Here is a 22,433-nt window from a genome sequence, read left to right on the forward strand (position 1 = left end):
GGAAGTATGGGAGTTAGAGTCTCTGAGCAGGGGTTGGAGAGGTGCAGGGTGGAGGATGATATCTGAGGCAGGGAAACTTTTATGGTGGCTGTTGCAGTAATCTAAGGAAGTGATGATGAAGGACTGGACTAGGGTCACAGCAATGGGGAAAAATGGAAGGCTTGTGTTTGAGAAATAGAATTGACAGAGGATGGTAACCTACTGTGTAAGAGATGAGAGAGATAAACACATCAAGAGGTCAAGAATGGTACCCTGGTGTCTGGGTAAAAGGGTACCATGTATTGAGACAGGGCTCCTCAGAACAAGAGTAGCCCCGGGAGGAAAGATAGCAGGTTCCATTTTGGACATGTTGATTAGAAGTTCGGGTAAAAAGCTCAGTGTAGGATGTGGGAACAAGGATTGAGTTTAGGAAAAAGATTTAGGACTCATCATCATAGAAATTGTCATTAGAGACATGGGAGTGGACAAGCTGACCCCAGGAAATGTAGGGAGTGAGACAAAGAGGGGAGAATCCAGGAGGGAGAGAAGAAGAACCTCCCAAAGAGATGGAGCTAATAAGGGGTAAAGGCTGGACCTGAGCCCAGGTCATGGGACTCTCAATCTTTCCACCACCACCCCGCCCCCTCCACCAAAAAAAAAGGTAGAATTAAGCCATCTATTGTTTAACATTTCTTGAGAGAATACTATGCTCTAGGATCTTTACAAAGGAGCCCTCGTGATGCAATGGCTAAGCACTCAGTTGCTAACTGAAAGGTCATTGGTTGGAACCTACCAGCTGTTCTGCTGGAGAAAAGACCTATTGATCTACTCCTGTAAAGATGATAGCCTAGGAAACCTTATGGGGCGGTTCTACTCTGTCATATAGGGTCACTATGAGTCAGAATCTAAATGATGGCACAGAACAACAACAGGGTCTTTACACATATTATACCATTTAGTACTCATACAACATTCTGTGGCAGATCAGATTCATTTATAGATGAAGAACCTGAGTCTCAGTTGTCCAAAGTCACATGACTAGTAAATGACTTAACCAGAATTGAAACCCAGGTTTGTTTGACTCCAAAGTCTATGCCCATATTACTAAACCATGTTCACTGTCTTCAAGATGAGATTCCTCACTGTTCCGTAGAGAGGCAGATGTGTAAACAGCTCATTATGATACAGCCTAAGAAGTGCTAAAATAGAGGCAAATGCTAAGAGCCCACATTCATAAACAGAATTCTGTGTGCTCTTTTTCGTACTATGTAGTGAGCTGGCAGTTGGCTGGAATGTGTATAAATGGTTTTTCTCTAGTAAAACGATAGCACAGTCCATTTGGATGGAGAGATGAGCCACCACGGAAATACCCGGTCCCCACACATGCCTGCGGCTACCCTCTAAAATTCCCAACCTGGCTGGAGGCACTCAAAACAAAACCTCCTGTTCCCTCCCAGGACTGCTGGCGCCTGGAGCCTGCCTCCTGCACCTGCCAGAGGCTTAGGCCAGCCTGGGGATGATGGGGTGGGGGACGGTAGAGCTGACAAACTGGACCAGCTCCCTGCTCTGAGCTCAGTCAGATCTCCCAGAAAGAGGTGTGAGCAGGCATCTGGGCTTTGTCACTGCAGGGAAACTCAGCTGATGGGAGCCTAGAGTTAGATGAAACTCAGCCAATGGCATCCACTAATGGAGCCGGGTTGGGCACAGATGTGGAGGGAGGCAGGAGTACATGGAGAGAGGCTTTAATCCAGTTCTACCATTTCTGTTCTTTATGATCCTGGGCACTTTGCTTACCCTCTTTGTGCCCATGTCTCCACCTGTATGGCTCACCACCGTAGCTGAGTACGTTGGACTCTGCATACTGTCAGTTATCTCGTATAAGGTGCTCAGTGCAAAAACACGTTCACAAGTCCATTGATACCCAAGTTATCCCCCAACCCATCATGCATGCCAACTCCCACTAGACTGTGAATTTCCGAAGAACAAGGGCTACGTTATCTACGTGCTCTGATGTTCGTCTTTCTATCCCGTTTCTGATTTAAAATAGAACTTTGCATTCAGTATGTGTTTAATAAATATTTGCTAAATATTTACTCAGCTAATGTGAGAAATTATAGATCCATACCAAACACATTGCCATCAAGTAGATTCTGACTCATGGTGACCCCCACGTGTGTCAGAGTAGAACAGTGCTCCATAGGGTTTTCAATGACTGAAATCTTACAGAAATAGATTGTCCAGCCTTTCTTCCACGGTGCTACTGGATGGATTCGAACCACAAATTTTTGGTTAGTAGCCAAGCACAAACCATTCACACCACTCAAGGCCCTATTATAGATTAAAAAAAAAAAAAAACCTGTTGCAGTGGAGTCAATTCCAACTCATAGCGACCCTGTAGGACAGAGTAGAACTGCCCCATAGGGTTTCCAAGGAGCACCTGGTAGATTCGAACTGCCGACCTTTTGGTTAGCAGCTGTATCTCTTAACCACTACGCCACCAAGGTTTCCTATTATAGATAAAACCCATCAGATAAAAAAAAAAAATAGTAACCATTAAATGAGGAGTCTGTGGGTGGTGCAAATCATTAAGTACTAGACTGCTAACCAAAAGGTTGGTGGTTCAAACCCTTCCAGAGGCACCTCAGAAGAAAGGCTTGGCGATTAGCATCTGACAGGTCACCGCCTTGAAAACCCTATGGAGCACAGTGTTACCCTGCGACACATGGGGTTGCCATGAATTGGAATCAGTTTGAAGATAACTGGTTTGGTTTTGGTTTAGCCATTAAATATAATGCACAGAGTTAACAGTCAAGAATGCTCCCTGCCCCAGATCTTAGCCACAGGTCAGAAGGATGGTAGAGCTAAGCAGTCTTATGAGCCGAAGGCCATGTGAGGGCAGAGCCTGCTTTGAAGTAGCTTGCTAGAGAGTTCCGACTAACCAGCTGAGCTAGAATGACTCAGCTTCATGAGATCTTGGAGGATCTCAAAGACAAATATCAAACATCCTCATCCTCTAGACCAACCCGCTTATTTTACAGATGAGGAGAATGAGGTCTAGAGAAGGAAATAACTTGGTAGTTCATAGCTTGGATCCTGTTTGTGTCCTGAAATACCCCTCTTCTCTTACCAGCTATTTGACCTTCTTCAGATTAGATTTCCTCATTTGTGAGTGAAGTAAGTATAATAATAGGGCCTATCTCATTGGGTTGTTACGAGTATTAAAAGTCTGTATATAGCATAGAAGAGTTTGTGGTACATAGTAAACCCACAATAACTGTTAGCAGTTACTATTTTATTATTACTTATATTATTATTATGACCTGCTTTAATGGTGCTTTTTCTGAGCCATAAGTTTTAAAAATTTGAATTTTTGATAAGCAGTAGGATATGTTGACACAAAAATGCACCCACATTTCAAACTGTATTCTCTTTTATTTAAAGTAAAATGCAGAACTTTAAACTGAACCCTAGTAAAAATCAAAATGTTTTGTTCTGCCTGGAATGCCCTTCCTTTCTAGGCAAACACTTACTCCTCCTTCAAGGCCTAGCTCCCATGCCGCCACCTCTGTGAAGCGCTTACTCTTTTCCCTTGTGAAGTGCTTGCTCTTCTCCCTGGCAGAGTTAGCTATTCCTTCCTTTGGGCTCTTACCATTCTCCTCTCTTACCTTATTGTAGCACACAGCATGTTATGTTGTAATTTATTTATTACTATCTCTATGGGCATTGCCAGACCAGGGACTCCTGGAGGGAAGGGACCATGCCTTATTATTTTTATGGCCTGTTTTTGAGCTCAATGCATGGCATACAGTGAGCAACCAAATGTTTTTTTAGGTTTTATAACTTCACTCATATCACACATAATTTAAAGCATATACAGCATGTCTACAGTATACATTTTAAACAACAGTAATAAAATGAGCAGCCATGTTCCTATCACCCAACTTATGAAAAAGAATAAGTTTTAAGTATTATTAAAGCACATTTTAAGTATAAAATTTTAACTTAAGTAAATGTCGACTAATTTTTTGCTTATTTTTGCTTAGCGTTCTACCTCTTTGAGGTAATTTTGAAACTTGATATAGACATGCCCCACAATAACCAATCTTCCCAAATTTATAATATCTGAAAATATGGTAAACTTGACTTCTACATCATTATCTACTTGATTATTAAGAATATTGGTTAAAACAAGATAAAGGACAAATCTAGATACCTCCTAAAAAACAAATAATTCTGAGTGTGATTGTTCAACCAGTCACCCAATTATTCCTTCATACAAACTGCATTTCGAGGAGAACTAATATTTAGTATTTAACATATAAACCAAAACCAAAAAAAAGTTGCCATTGAGTTAACTCTGACTGTGTGTCAGAGCAGGTTTGTGCTCCACAGGGTTTTCAATGGCTGATTTTCTAGAAGTAGGTCACCAGACCTTTCTCCCAAGGCACCTTTGGGTAGACTCAAACCTTCAACCTTACAGTTAGCAAGCCAGAATACTTAATCTTCACAGAAGTCCTCCACAATAGGTATCATTTCTCACATTTTAGAATTGAAGAAATAATGCCCGGAAAGTTTACCTTGTCTGAAATCACCTGCAGAGTCAGAGTAGAATCAAGATGGGTCTTCATCCCAACCCAAGTTCTGTCCTCTACTTTTCACAAATGCATCAGGGAAAAACTTACTGAAAGCCTTTTGGAAATAAACATTACCTAACCTATTTGCCCGCAAGAGCACTGGTTTGTTCAATATGAGTGAGTATGTATTGGCCCCAAGACATACTGACACAGTGACTGCAAAAAATGGGTGTAAGCATAACAGTGATCATGAGGATGGCGTAGGACAAGGCGGTATTTTGTTCTGTTGTACACAGGGTCGCTATGAGTTGAAACTGACTTGGCAGCACCTAACAAAACTAACAACAACAACATGTTGGCTCTAGTTATTATTTTCTGCCCTTGAAGAGGAGATGAAGGATTCAAAGAAGAAACAATAGTCTAAAAGCAAGACCATACTTTGGCAAAGACAAATATGAGAACGTGTAGAGTGTGGTGCCAATACACCTAGACTGCTTTCTGTTGTTGTAGACTCAGGCATGTTATTTAATTATCTCTGCGTCAGTGTAGGATCCCTGGAGGCACAGTGGCTAAGCACTTGGCATTAACCAAAAGGTTGGTGGTTTGAACCCACCAGCTGCTACGTGGGAGAAAGATGTGACATTCTGCTTCCATAAAGATTTACAGCTTTGGAAACCCTATGGGTCAGTTCTACCCTGTCCTATAGTGTTACTGTGAGTCAGAATCGACTCTATGGCAGTGAGTTTGGGTTTGGGCCTCTGTGTATGTGTCTTCTATGAGGGTTATTGTAAGGATAAAGTGATTTACTACCTGTAGTTTGCAACTTCTCTGAGACTAATTTATCAGATGAGGCTAAGAGTTCTGGAAGAGAGTGGGTTCAAGGCATTAAAAGAGATAATTTGGTTTTGTTAGGCATTCATCTATCTGTCCACACCCCAGGTCCTAAACAGTTGTAAGCATGGACTATCTTATTTACCTCAAAGAAACTCTGGGATGCAGTTTAGGGCAGTGTTTTCTTGTGTTGGCATGTGATAGAATTTTCACTGGGCAAAGGCAGAGTGATGAAAATGAAGACCATTTAATGTGTGCTCCTTCTGGCTAGATCACTCTCCATATCTTTCTCTCTCTGTCTCACGTGCGTGCGCACGCACGCGTACATACATACCTTTCACCTGAATAATTTCTATGTATGTTTTACATCTTAATTCAAAAACTGCTTCCTCAAAGAAGCCTTCCCTAAACCCTAGACAAGATTAGGCACCTCACTTCTATGGTCTTATAGTACCTTTTGACTTTTCTTCACACAGTGGGTAATAATTCATTTTTGTGATAATTTGATTAATGCTTACCTTAGGAAACCAACCGTCCCAGTTTGCCTGGAATCAAGGGATTTTCTGACATAGGACTTGGAGTGCTAAAACTGAGAGATTCCTGGCCAAACCTGGACAATTGGTCACCGTAGTCTGTCTCCCTCTTAAAATGGTAAGCTGCATGCGGGCAGAACTGTGCTCCTTTGCTTACTGTTTTATCTCCAGTGCCTGGAACAGACCAGGATCACAACAGGCACCCAGAAAACACCTGTTGAACCAATAAAAGAATGAATGACTATGTCAGTGTAGACTGAGCTGTCTTTTCTTGGATGTTGTTGTTATTAGTTGGCATAGAGTTTATTCTGACTTATGTGTGCAGAGTAGAACTGCTCCATAGGGTTTTCGAGGCTATGACCTTTCAGAAGCAGATCACCAAGCTTGTTTTCTGAAGCGCTTCTGGGTGAGTTTGAACTGCCAACCTTTTGGCTAGTAATAGAGCACTTAACTGTTGAACCGCCCAAAGAGATTGTTCTTCCTATACAAAAAAAATGCTAAATATATCTTTTTGAGAGGATGGTGATAATAGATTTTGTAAGTTTCCATTATGTGCAAAAGTGAAGTTAACAATGCTGTGTGGTTCCCTTGCCTTCCCTCGCCTCCATCCCATTTGGGGATAAGAAATCCTGATTTGAGGAATCACTAGTTTAATGAAAGGGAACTAGAAGAGTTGGGGGTCAAGTCAATCAAAGGTCTGTCCTTGTGCTAAAATGCTAGACTGTAAACTCCCTGAAGGAAGAATTATGGCTATTCAGTTCATTTCTTGTAACCCCACAGTGCCAGGCATATAGTAAGGGCTGAATAAATATTTGTTAAATAAATGAATTAATTCTCTCTCTGGTCTCAAGACGTGAGGAAGTAGAACCTTGTGTGCCTTACTCCCTTCTCCTCCCCATCCTCTAATTTCCCATCCACAACCGTAATTTTGACCTCAGTGTCTACTTGTATGATCCAGTCCTGCTGTCCTATCTCTTCTTTTGATACATTTCCCTATACCTATAAGGAACCCTCCTAGTCTTGCTGCAAAAAAACCACAGCAGTACCTTGAATACTGAGTGCACCTCTCTCTCTCTCTCACCTCCAGGCCTTTGCTCAAGCTGTTCCCTCAGACTATAGTGCCTACTTCACCTCTTATGGCTTAAATCCTACTAATCTTTTAAAACTAGCTTTATGCCCCATCCTATAAAAAGTCTCCTTGGCCCATCTCACCCCTCACCCCCTCTTCTGGCTATAGTGTCCATCCACAACATTCTATCTTTGTCTTTACCATCTCGTAGACCATACTGTGTTCTAGTTGTGTACTTATTTGTCTAGCTCTCCCATAAACCGGGAGCTTCTTAAAGACAAGAACTATGTCTGATTCATCTCTGTGCCTCTAGCACCCAGTAGAGGGAGAGAACATACTATGAGGTGGCTAGTAAATGTTTGCAGAAGGAAGGGTATATATCAGTTACCCATTTGCCACAAAAATGCTTAGTAGGAAGCAAACACAAAACCTTCATGACCTACGAAGATAGACATTTATTTTTGGTTACCACACTGTCAGTTGGCTGGGTGATTTTGGTGAGCGGGGCTGGTCAGCTGCTGGTCAACTAGGAGGCCTTTTTGAGCTTGCCTGGGTGCTGTCATATATCTGAGGCATCACCTGAGACAGCAGGGCTGACCCAGTTCTGTTCCACATGTCTCTTCATGCAACAGGTTAGCCTGCTCATGTTCTCTTGGCAAAAGCAGAGGAGGAAGAAGAGTGGAAGCACACAGCCCTCTTAAGGCCTCGGTATTGAAAACTGCCATCTCATTCTATTGGCCAAAACAAGTCACAAGCCTGGCTGAGATTCAACCATTTGCGGTCCAGTTGACTCCAGCCCATGGCGTGTATGTCAGAGTAGAACTGTGCTCCGTAGGGTTTTCAATGGCTGGTTTTTCAGAAGTAGATCATCAGGTGGACTTGAACGTCTAACTTTGTGGTTAGCAGATGAGAGCAATAACCGTTTGTACCACCCAGGGACTCTGGCCCAGATTCAAGAAGTAGCTGGATGTAGCCACAAAGCTACATTGCAGAGGGTGTGGATACAGGGAGGGGTGGAGAACAGAGACCATTTGTTCAATCAGTCTGCCACAGGAGACAGTCATCAAGGAAAAGTCAATTAGTATCTTTCCACTGCAGTCACTTTTGCTTCCCTGATATCTAAATGAATTTATCAGAAAGGTTTCCAAAAAGATACAGCCATAGCTTTCCTTGGGAGGGAGTCACTTTCCCACCACAGAAAGTATTGAATAAGAAGCTGAATGCCATTGTCATGGAAACAACAGGTGGGAGCATAAGACTCCCTCTACCTCTGAGGATCAGTGTTTTCACATACTTTGCTCCTTTTTTTCCAGATCAGCAAAGACCCAATTTTTGTACCAGGTGTCTGGGGCCCTTATTTCTCGGCCATGGTCCCTGGGTTGTGGCTGAATGAAGGCGGTCAGAGTGTTACTGGAAAATTGGTAAGTTGACACTTCCTGCAGTATAGTCCTGAACATTTTTGCACTCTTGATTAGCCTGTTTGGTCACACTATCCTTGTACTCACTGTCTGGTGAATGTGCAGACTCCTGAATTAGAAGAATTAATTCTGTCTTGGCATTGTTGTTGTTAGTTGCCATCAAGTGGATTACTTCTGACTCATGGCAACCATATGTGTGCGGAATAGAACGGCTCCATAGGGTTTTCAAGGCTGTGACATTTCAGAAGCGCATCACCAGGGCTGTCTTCCTAGGAACCTCTGGGTGGGCTCAAACCACTAATCTTTCAGCTAGTAGTCAGGCTCTTAACCGATAGCACCACCCAGTAACATTCTCTTTGTGTAGGGCCTGCACATGGTGCATGCGCAGCAGGGTTTGCTAAAGAAATAAATGTTGACCCAGCCAGTGATGAGTAACCCTTCTTTGCACCTGTGATTTGTCCCCACACCAACCCATAGCTCACACGGCAGTTAGAATGATATTCTACTTTGTGAAAATGACCATGTTGTTCCCTAGTGCAGATCCTTCAAAAGTTCCCTGTAGTCCTTGGGACATAATTCAAACTAGTTTTCTTTGTACATTATACCCTTTGTGGGCTATCCCCTCCAGTCCCACACTGAGACCTGCCACTAAAGCTACATTGTTCTCCTAAGTGCTTCATTTCGGGTCATGTTATTTAACTACTCTGAGTCTTTGTATATGCTTCACCACCTAGGGAGTTCTTCGCTACCTTGGTAACTCTTATCACAATCTATTACTCATATTAGTTTACAAATATTTTTTCCCCAGAAAACTGTGAGCTCTTTAAAGGCAAGGGCATTTAATACTTCTCTTTAAATGCACCTAACTCAGTGCCTGGTTCATAGAAGGTGCTTGGTAAAAATTCATTGAATGAATGGGGTTGTCTAATAGAGGAGACAGAAGATCCATAAAAGTGATGAGTACAAGGTACAGGGTTGGCACAAAGCTAGGTCAAGAAACTCTACAGGGAGAACGCATTCGTGCTGAGTCTTAAATGATAAAAAGGCACAAGTGATACAAATAAGAGTGAGGATTCTCTTCTAGGGAGAAGAACTGGCATGTTCAAAGACATGAGAATGGAAAATATCAAGGCATATTTGAAGATAACTGCAAATAGCCCCAGATTTCAACTGTAGCATAAGCAGTTCTTACAGGATGGCTTACAGTGAAGGTTAAAGAGCTGAGCAGGGACCATGTCATAACAGGTTCTTGTAAAACATGCTGAGTAACTGGACTTTGTCTAGTAGACCAAGGGGAACCAGTGAATTGGAATAGTGGACTAACTTGGTCTAGAGCTCAGCTATTGAAAACTCTCACAAGCAGCAGTGAGGAAGAAGGTCTGAGGGCACATGTTAGAGGCAAGGAGACCAATTTTAGTAAGTTAGTCCATTAATCCCGACAGAAAGTGATGAGAGTTTGAATGAAGACAGTGGTGACGATGACTGAAAATTAAGGTCAAGAGATCAGCAGGGCTTCCGAGGGATTTAATATGGAAGGCAAGAGAAAATGAGACCTAGGTTCAGTTGCCCAACTTAACAACTTTTATATATTAGAACTATCCATTTATGATCTGATTCGCCTACCAACTCTTCCAAATGTTCTGCAAACAAAAAGTTATCTGATCTAAAGATGGATATGAATGCAACTGTTAGTTCCATTTCTTATTATATTGCTATTTCATACAATAGCAGTTGCCATCAAGTAGATTCTAACTCACAGAGACCCTGTGTGTGTCCAAGTAAAACAGTGCTTCTTAAGGTATTCAGTGGCTGATTTTTCAGAAGTGGATCTCCAGGCCTTTCTTCCAAGATGTCGCTGGGTAGACTTGAACCTTCAACCTTTTGGTTAGCAGCCGAGAATATTAGCCATTTGTACTAACCAGGGACTTATCTATATTTAGCTGTCTCAAATTCTCTTTCAAAGTAGATGGAAGCATGTTTTGATGGATGGATCCAAAGAACACGTGCTCTTGGACCAGGCTACAGAGATGAATCAAATCAGTCAGACCCAGTCAGTTACTGGTTTTAAGGATCATATAGTCTGGTAGGAAAGCTCAATAAGTATGAAATAAATAACATTTGAGTGGTCTTAAAAACCAGTGCTAAAATGTTGACAAGGAAGAATCGACGTAGGTCTGAGGTACAGTGGTGCGTTCCACTCTCCTCTTTAAACTAGTCTGTGTATTTACACAAATTTGAAGTTAAATACCCTTTCCCTGTCTGTGACACATTGAAAATACATTACTTTCGACCCTTTTCAACCCCCATCATAGTATAAGCACCCTCAGCTGATCCAGAACTCATACAGGACACCAACCAGAGGCATTTCTGAACAAGGATAAAGATCCTGTTAACCAGCTCTTTGTGCAGGATGTGTTGTCCACGAACCTGTCCATCACCAAGTTTTCAGAAACATAGTATGCAACTTGGACGTAGTATCAGTGTGGAAATACTTTTCCAGCGTTTGGGTCAAAGTTTAATCTGTTACTATGGACATAAGCCATCTTTGTCCAAACATTATGATGTACCTTTGTGAAGTAGCATTGGTTACGCCTGTTTCCTGATCCTGAATTTAAATTAAAAATGTGGCCTCTTTTCTGCCATTACTAAAAATCTTCATAGTAGTCCACTATGGTTTTTGACAGGAGTCCTAGGAATTGTTGGCCTTTATCTATTTAGTTGGCTTTGCACCATCAACAAATCAGAACACATTTGGAGCTCCACTTTGGACAATTCCACACATATAGTTTCACTGGACATGGGCAGTTGCACTGGACACAGGGATGGGGCATGATTAATCCATGAGTTACAGAGAGGATAGTCTTAGGAAACCCAAAAGTTAGATAATGGGGCAAAACCTAAATCAAAAGCAAAAGAGACTGTCCAAAATAGCCGCAGTCCAAAGATGCCAAGCAGAGAGACAGAAATCAACTGTAAAATAAAGGAATGAAATACGAATAGCAATACTGATAGCAATAATAATAATTAGTCACTGTGCTAAAGATTGGAGCCATGGTAGCACAGTGGTTAGATGTTGGGCTGCTAACCAAAAGGTCGGCAGTTCGAATCCACTGGCCGCTCCTTGGAAACCCTATGGGGCAGTTCTACTCTTTCCTATAGGGTCGCTATGAGTCGGAATCAACTTGATGGCATTTTTTTTTTTTTTAAGTTTGTACTAAAGATTTAAATATATAATCTTGTTAATCCTTGAATGATATTCCTAATAATCAAAATGCCTGACATTCATTTGAAGGCATATTCTCCAGTCTTAATTCCAAAAGTTTTTCGTGTAGTACCTCACTTAATCCTCTCAAAACTCCTAGGAGATAGATACGCTGTCTGCATTTTACAGACGGAGAGCTGAAACTCTGTGAGGGATAGGGCAGCAAGCACAGCCTGGAGAGAGTCCCTGAGATGCTGGCATACAATAAGGGCCTTTTTCTACACATCGTTCCTACTTACCTTTCCTTAACATTAACTTATTCTGGATTTTTCTCTTGTGAATTTGAATTTCTGGTTTAACAATAGGTTGTTGTTGTATAGGGTACCATAAGAAGAAATTCATCGTTTTTGTTCTTTGTTTCGTATGTACATATGTCTCTAATATACCACACTTGAGAGGGTCTGCCTCAGTAATACATTGCTCCTCTTGTTTTTAGGTGCCATCAAGTCTATTTTGACTCATAGCGACACCACGTGACAGAGTAGAACTGCCCCATAGGGTTTTCTAGGCTGTAATTTTAACAGGAAGGAGCGCTGGTGGCACAGTAGTTAGGATGCCTGTCTGCTAACCAAAAGGTTGGCAATTTGAACCTACCAGCCGCTGCAAGGAAGAAAGATATGACAGTCTGCTTCCATAAAGATTATAGCCTTGGAAACCCTCTGGGGCAGTTCTACTCTGTTTTATAGGGTTGCGGTGAGTCGGAATCTACTCAACGGCAGTGGATTTTGAAAATCTTAATGGGAGCAGATTACCACGTCTTTTGCCCTCTGAGCTGCTGGGTGGGTTCAGACTGCTAACCTTTGGGTTAGCAACCAAAAGCTTAACCATTGTGCCACCAGGGCTCCTACATTGTCCCTAGTATCCACTAAACACACAGACATAAATATACCCTCTATAGCAGAAGAGAGGGAAAATGCAAAAGGAGAGGGAAAAGGAAGTAAAGGTGAGAAAAGAAAAGAAAAAAATGTAAACTCTACGTTGGAAAAATGAAAGATGTCTCATTTTGACAAGTAAATACAGATATTCCATTGCAAAGCAAATCATTCCAAGTATGTGAGTAGATTGGTACTTTAAAAAAAAGTCTCCATCTGGTTAACTTCAGGAAGAAGAAAAAAATGACATTGGCTATTTCATGGCTCAGGAGCCCATGCAGTTTCCTTTGACTGAGATTTGGACTCATTTTCACTTATTTCAAACTTGTGCTGCTGGTATTTTTTTCTTCCTAGAAAGGCACATGACCCCTCCCCATAGAGGATTAATTTCAGTTGCATCACTAAGCAACCATCCAGGATTGCCTCGTGCTTATCGACACTTTTTCCAGAAAAATTGTGCAAAAAACATTGCTTTTTGCCTAGACTTTTTCCACACAACACCAATCCCAGTGCAGACACTGTATCCACGTGCTAGATCTTGTTCCCAGTTGGACCGTGGCCATCCTGCCTGCAAGAGCTCTGTTGTTGTCAGCTTCTGCCAAGTTGGCGCCTGACTGTTGGAGACCCCAAGTACAACAGAATGAAATGCTGCCTGGTCCTGGGCCATCCCCATTATTGGTTGTGGATCAGACCCACCTTTGTGATCCAGAGGACTTTACTGGCTGATATTCAGAAGCAGATTGCCGGTCCTTTCTTCCTAGTCTATCTTAGTCTGGAAGCTCCACTGGTACCTATTTAGCATCAAAGCAACATGCAGGCCTCCACTGACAGACGAACGGTGGCTGTACTTGAGGTGCATTGGCTGGGAATCAAACCCACATCTCCCACATGAAAGACAAGAATTCTACCACCGAACTACCAATGCCTTCCAGGAGCTCTACTGTGTCCTTTTCATTCCACATCCAAGATATATCACCAGCCCATCTATTTTTGTTTCTCTCTACTCCCAGTACCGCTGACCAAACCACCATTGTCTTTACCTTGATCTCTATAAACTGAATCTCTTGCATACAACGTATAGTTGGGTCTTGCTTTTCTATTCAGTCTTACAATTAAAAAAAAAAGAAAAAAACCTGCTGTCATTGAGTTGATTCTGACCCATAGCGACCCTAAAGATAGCAGAGCTGCTGCATAGGGTTTTCAAGGAGCGGCTGGTAGATTTGAGCTGCCAACCTTTTGGTTAGTCTGTAGCTCTTAACCACTCCACCACCAGGGTTTCCAGTGTTACAATAGCTTCCTTTTATTTATAGTGTTTAAACTATTTACATTTAATGTAAAGGTGAAAGGGTTGGATTTAGAGATTCCATTTTGCTAATTATTTTCTGTGGTTGCTTTTGTTGTTATTTTCTGTCTTTCTCTGTCCGTACTATCCAGCCTTCTTTTGGAATAATTGAATATTTTTCAATTTTTAAAAATTCATTTTAATTTCTTTATTGGCTTTTTAGGTATCTTTTTTGCACTGTTTTTTAATGGCTGTTTTAACAGCAAACATCTTTAACTTTTCAGTCTACTTAGAGTAAGTATGTATCACTTCATGTAAAATATAAAAAGTGTTGAATGATACAGTTTCATTTACCAGCTCCTCCCCCCACCCATAGTTCTTTGTGCTACAGTTATTATATGTGTGATATCTACATTTGGTACAAATGGTTAAACACTCAGCTACTAACCTAAAGGTAAGTGGTTCAAACCTACCCAGAGGTGCCCCAGATGAAGGCCTAGTGACCTGCTTCCAAAAAATCAGAGCCGTGAAAACCCTATAGAGGACAGTTCTGCTCTGCAAAACGTGAGGTCACAGAAGTATGAGCTGGAATCAACTTGACAGCACCTGGTTGCTTGGGTTATAGCTCTTATGTGGTAGTTGTATGTGTGATATCTACATATGTAATAAGCCAAACAATACAATAAATTACTATATTTTTCTTTAAAGTCATATTTTTTAAAGAAATTATGAGAAATAAAACATAATCTTTTTGTATTTATCTACATATTACCATATCCATTGGTTTCTATTTCTTTCTGAAAACTTAAGCTTCTATCTTGTATCTTTTTCCTTTACCTTAAAGAATTTTCTTTAGCGTTTCTTACAGTGTAGGCAAAAAATTTCCTTAGTTTTTATTTGAAAATGTATTTATTTTACTATTTTGAAAAATATTTTTGCTCAATATAGAATTATTAACTGTGACAGTTTTTGTTTTTTTAATTCAGCACCTAAGAATGCCAGTATACTGTATTCCGGAATCATTGTTTCTTATGAGAAGTCAGCCATCATTTGTATCATTCTTCACCTGTATGCAATGTGTTGTTTTTCGCTGGCTGCTTTCAAGATTTTCTCTTAATTTTTTATTTTTATTATGGTGTGATAGAGTGTGGTTTTCTTTGACTTTATCCTTCTTGGGTATGCTGAACTTCTTGAATTTATAAACTGATACCTTTCACAAAGTTTAGGAAATTTTCAGCACTTACTTTTGAAAATAATTTTTCTGCCCCATTTGCTCTCTTCCCTCCTCCTATAACTCCAATTACACACATTTGGCTATTGTCCCACGGGTCCTTGTGGGGCTTTGTTAACTTTTTTTAGATACCTCTTTCTCTGATACTCTGTATTACTCTATTTTCAAGTTCACTGACTCTTGTCTGTTATCTCCAATCCACTGTATATTTATTTCAGATATTCTTTATCGATACTATTATTATAGTTTTTGTTTCTTTGCTGAAGTTTTCTGTTTATTAATTATGAAAATATTTTTCTTTACTTTCTTGAGCATTAAGCTTCCCACTTTAAATCCTTGTCTTCTTGTCTTCTAATTCTAACATCTGTGTCACCTCGTGTTCAGTGTCCAGGAGTTGGCTTTTCTCTTAAGTATGGATAACATTTCCCTGTTATTTCATATGTCTAGTAATTTTGGATCATACCTTGGACATTGTGATTGATATATTGTACAGACTCTGGATTATTTTATGTTCCTCTCAACTGTATTTTTGTTTGTTTGCTTTTTTTAGCAAGTAGTTTACTTGGCCGAAATAAAACTCCAAATTTTGTTTCTCTCATGGTGGCCACTCACTGAAATCTCTGTTATTTTAGCCCTAGCTGGGCTACTTGTAGGAGCCCTGGTGGCTCAGTGGTTAAGAGCTCGGCTGCTAACCAAAAGGTTAGCAGTTCAAATCTACTCTCTGCTCCTTGGATACCCTATGGAACAGTTCTACTCTGTCCTGTAGGGTTACTATGAGTCAGAATCGACTCAATGGCAACAGATTTTTACGCTACTTGTAGTATTTCCCATGTACATGTATTTCAGAGATCATCCAGCTATTAGGGTAGCATTTATATGTACAATTAGGGGATCTCTTTCTTGGCCCTGCCATTTCTGAGATCTCTACCCACCTCCCATGTTTTCTAACAGCTCTGATTGCATTGAACTCTGGTCTCTCATTTCTTGGCCAGTAAGACTGGATATTTCTATTTGAGTATTAACCATCCTGCATGGCACTGAATGGGGCCTACCCTTAGGCAAAAATCCATAAAATCAGAAAACACCCCTATTTTTTTTCCCGCCTGTCTACTCTACTCCAATTTCTACCTGGTTTTGATCAGTTTCCAGTGTCTTCAGATTATTGATTGGTATATTTTGATTAGCATTGAAAATTGTTATCTGTAAGAGAGTTGGTATGATATGAGATCCTCAACCATTATAGGAACCCTTGCCTTATTGTTTTTTTAAGTAAATAGTATTATTTTACTCCCCTGATTGAAAGCCTTTTGTGTCTTCCAATTATACTTGTAATAAAATTTAAAGCCTTTAACATGGTCTGCTTTGCCTTACTTCTTACCTCTCTATCCTCATTTTACACTTTTTCTTCCTCACTTCATGGTAGTCTCACTCGGCTCCTGTCAATTCCTGACTGTTTTATTTATTTGTGAATCTCAAGTTATTAGAATGATGCCCAGCACAAGGTAGCCATGTATCACATTACTTGTGTGAATAAATTAACTAATTAAGAAATTATAAATATGCACAAAGCTACGAAGTTCTGATGATGAATGAAACTGTTTAACCATGCATTAAATTAGAATTTATCTACTTGTAAATGGAGTTGTTCTATGTAAACCTAATATTAAAGTTTGAGAAAGCCATTGTTTATATTCCCATTTGGGAGTATTTGTTTATCTTAAGTACTGTTCAGTGTTGAAACCTACAATCCTTTTCAACAACGTGAAAGAAATTGTCTAGGTTGGGCTTTCTTCCTTCACTAGAATTTCAAGGCTGAGAAAAATCAGGCAAAGCATTTTAGGTTTGAGAGCAGAAAAATAAGTAAGTAAAGAGTTTAAATTGTTTAGACGAAGAAGTGTATGCTGAGCAAATAATCCGAGGAGCTGGACTCTATGAAGAAGAATATGGCATCAGTATTGGAAGAAGACTCATTAACAACCTGTGATACGCAGATGGCACAACCTTGCTTGCTGAAAGCAAGGAGGACTTGAAGCACTTAACTGATGAAGATCAAAGACTACAGCCTTCAGTATGGACTACACCTTGACGTAAAGAAAAATCTTCACAACTGGATCAATAAGTAACGTCATGATAAGTGAAGAAAAGATTGAAATTGTCAAGAATTTCATTTTACTTGGATCTACAATCAATGCCCATGGATACAGTACTCAGGAAATCAAAAGATGCATTGCATTGGGCAAATGTGCTGCAAAAGACCTTTTTAAAGTGTTAAAAAGCAAAGATATCACTTTGAGGACTAAAGTGCTCCTGACCCAAGCCATGGTATTTTCAGTAGTCTCATATGCATGTGAAAGCTGAACAATGAATAAGGAAGACCAAGAAGAATTAATGCCTTTGAATTATGGTGCTGGAGAAGAATACTGAATTTACCATGGACTGCCAGAAGAATGAACAAACCTGTCTTGGAAGAAGTACAGCCAGAATGCTCCTTAGAAGCGAGGATAGCAAGACTTCATCTCATGTACTTTGGACAGGTTATCAGGAGGGACCAGTCTCTGGAGAAGGACAAGGGGCAGGTCAGTGAAAAAGAGGAAGACCCTCAACAAGATGGATTGACACAGTGAGTCAACGATGGGCTCAAACCTAGCAACAATTGTGAGGATGACACAGGACCGGGCAGTGTTCGCTCTGTTATACATAGGGTCACTATGAGTTGAAACTGACTTGAGGGCACCTAACAACAAAAAAAGCAGATGAAGAAAGGGATGATACAAGTAAATGTAAATGGAAAGAAGGCAGTTGTGATAAGTGATGCGCATTTCTCTGAGCCTCGTGGCTCTTTATTCTCTCTGTTAGGTGAAGTAAAAGAGTGTCTCAAGAGTAATACATAAAATTGATTTTAAGAGAAAATGCCTATCATGTAATGAGGTATCTTTATCTTAGGAAAATTATTACAGAACCTAAAATTCTTAAAGTAGTTCTATGTTTGCTTTTGTTATGTGTTTTTCTTGCCTGTTATAACCAATGCTTTTGATACCTCAGACAATACAGTTCTCTGTGTCATTTTACAAACATTTTGGCTATTCGTGATATTAATTTATTAGATGTTTTAGAAGTGGAATTGTAGATGGTCTTGTTTTACTTCCACATTTTATGGAGGTGCAGAAGAGGGAAGGGTCTCATCCAGGGTCAGACCCTGGACCAAAACCGAACTCAGGTCTCAAGATCCTTGTCTTTTGTTTACTCTGCCAAATCAAGGCCTAAAAGCTCAAATGTCTAAAGTTATCAGGCAAATAGCTTAAATATATAAACAGACTAAGCAAAGAAACACACTTTTCTTCCACAAAGAAGTTTTTCTTGAAGTTCACAATATTCTGGGGCTGAATTCTGTATTTCCTCCTTTGACAGAGAGATGGACATAGAGAAATGTATCTCTACTACAAGTAAAGCGTCAGTGCAATCATGATGATAAATTGATAAAACCTGGTGTCTGTTGTTGGGGAATGATAGGGAGTAGTGGGTTCTCTCACTACGTGCAGGGTGCATGCCTGATGAAGGGACTGGTCATCGCTCAGCTCCACCTGACTATTGCTGTGGAGGAATATGGGTGGTCCAGTGTTTTACATTCTTCAATTCTTCAAGAGAAGCCAGAATCTGAGTTTTAAGTGAAATCTCCAAATTTTCAAATATTGACTCATTTTTAAAAAATATTATACAGCCTCATAAAAATTAAAAACTTTTGTTCATCCAAAATCTTTACCAAAAAAGTGAAAAGACAAGCTACCAACTTGGAGAATATTGTCAGAAACCACATATCCGACAAAAATCTAATAAACAAAATATATATAAAAATTTGAAAACAACAAAAAGACAAAGAACCCAGTCCCAAAATGGGCAAAGGAATTGAATAGACGTTTCACTGAGAAGGACATTCAAATGGCCACTAAAAGCATGTAAAGATGCTCAGCATCATTAACCATCAAATAGCACATCAGAAGTACAGTGAGATACTATTTCACTCCCACTAGGATGGCTAATATAAGAAAAACAGAAATTAATAAATGTTGGCAAGGATGTGGGGAAATTGGAACCCTTATCCACTGCTGGGAGGGAATGCAAAATGGTACAGCCATTGTGGAAAACAGTGTCATGGTTCCTCAAAAAACTAAAAACAGAACTACCCTGTGACCCAGCAATTCCATTCCTAGGAGACTTGAAAGCAGAGACTCAAACAGAGACTTGTACACCAATGTTCATTGCAGCACTGTTCGCAATAGTCAAAGGGTGGAAACAACCTAAATGCCCATCAACAGATGAGTAGATAAACAAATGTGTACATACATATAATGGAATACTACTCAGCCAGTAAGGGAAATGAAGTCTTGATACATGCTACAGTATGGATGGAGCTTGAAGACGTTATGCTGAGTGAAATAAGCCAATTACAAAAGGAAAAATGTTGTGTTAACTCACTTATATAAAAAGACAAGAAAAGGAAAATCTATAGAGACCAGGATTTATTAGTGGTTACCGGGGCAGGAGGGAGGGGGAAAGTGGGGGTTGACTGTGATGGAAAGATCTTATTGATTAAAGATAGAGTTGCAGAGGGTTGCTGTCAATAAGTTGTACACCTGTAAAAAGCTGAATTGGCAAAAGTTACATGTAGGTATATTTACATCAATGACAAAAAAAGAAAAAGAGTAGCTGCTGAAGCTGCTTATGTACAATCGAACACCTCGTGGGATTTGGTTCCTTGGTGTGAAGGTTTAGAGTCATGGTTTCATGGGACATTCCAGTTAATTAATCCCTAATAATATATTTAGTGCTTCTGTTCTACCTCCTAGTTTGATGCGTAGTGCCTGGGGTCTTAAAAGCTTGCAAGCAACTATCCAGGGCACAACAATTGGTCTCTATTCACCTAGAACAACAGAGAAAGAAGGAGAGTCAGGAATAGGAGGAGGATATGGGATGTGTCTAATTGCCTCCATGAAGAACTGCCTTCTTTGCCAGGAGACCAGAAGAACTGGATGGTGCCCAGCTACCAGTACGGAACGTTTTCATCAAACATTCTATATTAGGATCCTGATCAAAAGGGGGAAATGCAGAACAGAATTTCAAATTTTCATGGACTCCAGACTTTATAAAGCTATAGAGGGTGAATGAACCCCTGAAACAACTACTCTGAGATAATCTTTAAGCCTTAAACTAAAAATATTCCCTAAAGTCTTCTTAAAATCAAACAGCAGTTTATTTTAACTAATAAAAAAGTTCTGTCTTGGGCATGGTGCTGTTTTAAGAAGTATCTGTATGGGATCAAAGTGATGACAGCAGCTTGAAAGATTAGGAAGCTTAGAGGGCTGTGAGTTTATGTTAATGAGAGAGGAACAACTCAGAAAGGGAAGGTGAGAATGGCTGCACAACTTGAAGAATGTAATCAATATATTAAATTTTACATGTAGAAACTGTTGAATTGTTGAATGTTTTGCTGCATATATTCTCAACAAAAAAATTTAACAATACTACTCATAAAAAAAATTATACAGCCCAAATAAAATACATCTGTGAGCCAGATGCCACCTCATACTACCCATTTATGATCTCTGTATTATAGTGCATTTCCATTGCAAATGGAAATGTTCCAAATACAGTTCCACCTTTTTAAGAAAGGGCCTAAAAATCCTAAATCTTCTTTGAAGATTTACAGCCTTGGAAACCCTGTGGTGAAGTTCTCCTCTGTCCTATCGGGTCACTAGGAGTCAGAATCAACTCGACAGCGGTAGGTTTTGGGTTTTTAAAAAACCCAACCTTAGTTATGTATTTCAGTATGGCCTTTCCCTCTTGACCTGGACCTGAAAGCCGTCCTGAATGAGACCTGGCTGCATCCAGTTCCAGCTTCTTACCTGGTCACATCGTTTTCCGGCTTTTCTGCCTGCTCTTAGAGCCTGCTCTTACAGCTGAAATCGGAGAAGATGTAAGAAACAAGAACATAGTTACAGGCAGCTGCTTAGCAAGGACAGTAATTATGGTAGAACTGGTTATTGCACTGGGAAGCAAATGACCACTAAGTGGACACAATGTTCTTCTATATACTGTGCTAAATTCATTAGCGAATAGAACATAAGCAGAGGCCAACCCTAGGAACAGGCGCTCCAGAAGACTGAAATAAGTGCTCAGTTATTTGACAAATTGGCCTGTTCTTTGTTAATTAAGCAGGGTGAACCTCTACCAGCAAATGCTGTGAAAAAAACAAAGTTCAGCTAACCCCTTGGAATCATGGTCACCCAACTTTCTTTTGGTGGTATCCCCTCATCTTTAATTAAAAAAAAAAAGTTACCATCGAGTCTGTGCTGACTCAGCAACCCTACAGGACAGAGTAGGACTGCCCCATAGGATTTCCAAGGAGCGGCTAGTGGACTCAGACTGCTGACCTTTTGGTTAGCAGCCAAGCTCTTAACCACTGTGCCACCAGGGCTAAAACTGAAAGCCCACTATGTAGCAGGCACTCACAACCTTCCCTGCAAAGCAGATGTTATTGTCCACATTTACAGTTGTGGAAACTGAGGCTCTGAGAGAGGTTAAGTAACAGTAAAGGCAGCATAGCATATAAGCACACACGACAGATTTGAATTCAAGTCTGTTTCTAAAACCCATGTTCTTTCCACTAAGCCACACTTCTCTCTTAGTAAGACCCAAAGATTAAAGCCAGCCTTGACTCTGATTTCTTTATATTCTATCACTGGACAGTCAGTAAGTCTGTTTTATTTTCTTTAAAATGTGCCTTATTCATTCATTTAAGATGCCAAGCATTGTTCTAGGCACTGAGAAGTGGGGGATAACGGGGCTCTTGGTTTAAACGAACTCAAGGGGAGGAGATAGACATATAAACTAATGATCGTAAAAGCACTTGATACGTGATACAACAGAGTGAGGACAGGAAATATTTGTACCTTATATTCCAACTGCCAGCCATTGATCCTTGTCTGCATTCTCTGCCTGGGCTATCTTCCTGCCAGAGTAACTTGCCTTAACTTTTCATCATTTTGCTCCTTAAATGAAAATAATCATCTATGGCCCCCAATCTAGTAAAAGTATAAACACTTACCTGACTTTCAAGACCCACTGTTTCTAACCCCACTCTCCTTATTGATCCATATTTCCACAGCTTCATTTATTCTCTAATTTAACATACAGTTAACATAAATGGTTCCTGCTTTTTGTAGAATTTATAGTTTGTTGGTAGACATCATTCAGGAAATTGTACCAATAGGTACAAATGTAAAGCATGGTAAGTGCTACCATGGAAGAATACATTGTGCTATTAGATCACATGGTGGACCCCCGTTATAGCTCGCTCATTCAACATTTATTCAACAAGTATTTAT

At 40.2% G+C, this 22,433-nt stretch overlaps 1 protein-coding gene across 12 annotated transcripts in view; it reads left to right on the forward strand.

Annotated features, from left to right (window-relative positions):
- Positions 1-22,433, forward strand: part of FGGY (FGGY carbohydrate kinase domain containing) — a 566,317-nt gene that overhangs the window by 377,329 nt on the left and 166,555 nt on the right. For 10 of the 12 annotated variants that reach the window (XM_003411156.4, XM_023549536.2, XM_064282044.1 and 7 more), the window contains one exon: positions 8,300-8,407. The exons of 1 other annotated variant lie outside the window; for it this stretch is intronic. In XM_003411156.4, the coding sequence (XP_003411204.1) occupies positions 8,300-8,407 (108 nt within the window). Of the gene's footprint in view, positions 1-5,765; positions 6,036-8,299; positions 8,408-22,433 lie in introns of those variants that run through there. One more of the 12 variants, XM_023549540.2, reaches the window with a different exon arrangement.

Source organism: Loxodonta africana, chromosome 3, assembly GCF_030014295.1.
Source record: "Loxodonta africana isolate mLoxAfr1 chromosome 3, mLoxAfr1.hap2, whole genome shotgun sequence".
Taxonomy (NCBI): domain Eukaryota; kingdom Metazoa; phylum Chordata; class Mammalia; order Proboscidea; family Elephantidae; genus Loxodonta; species Loxodonta africana.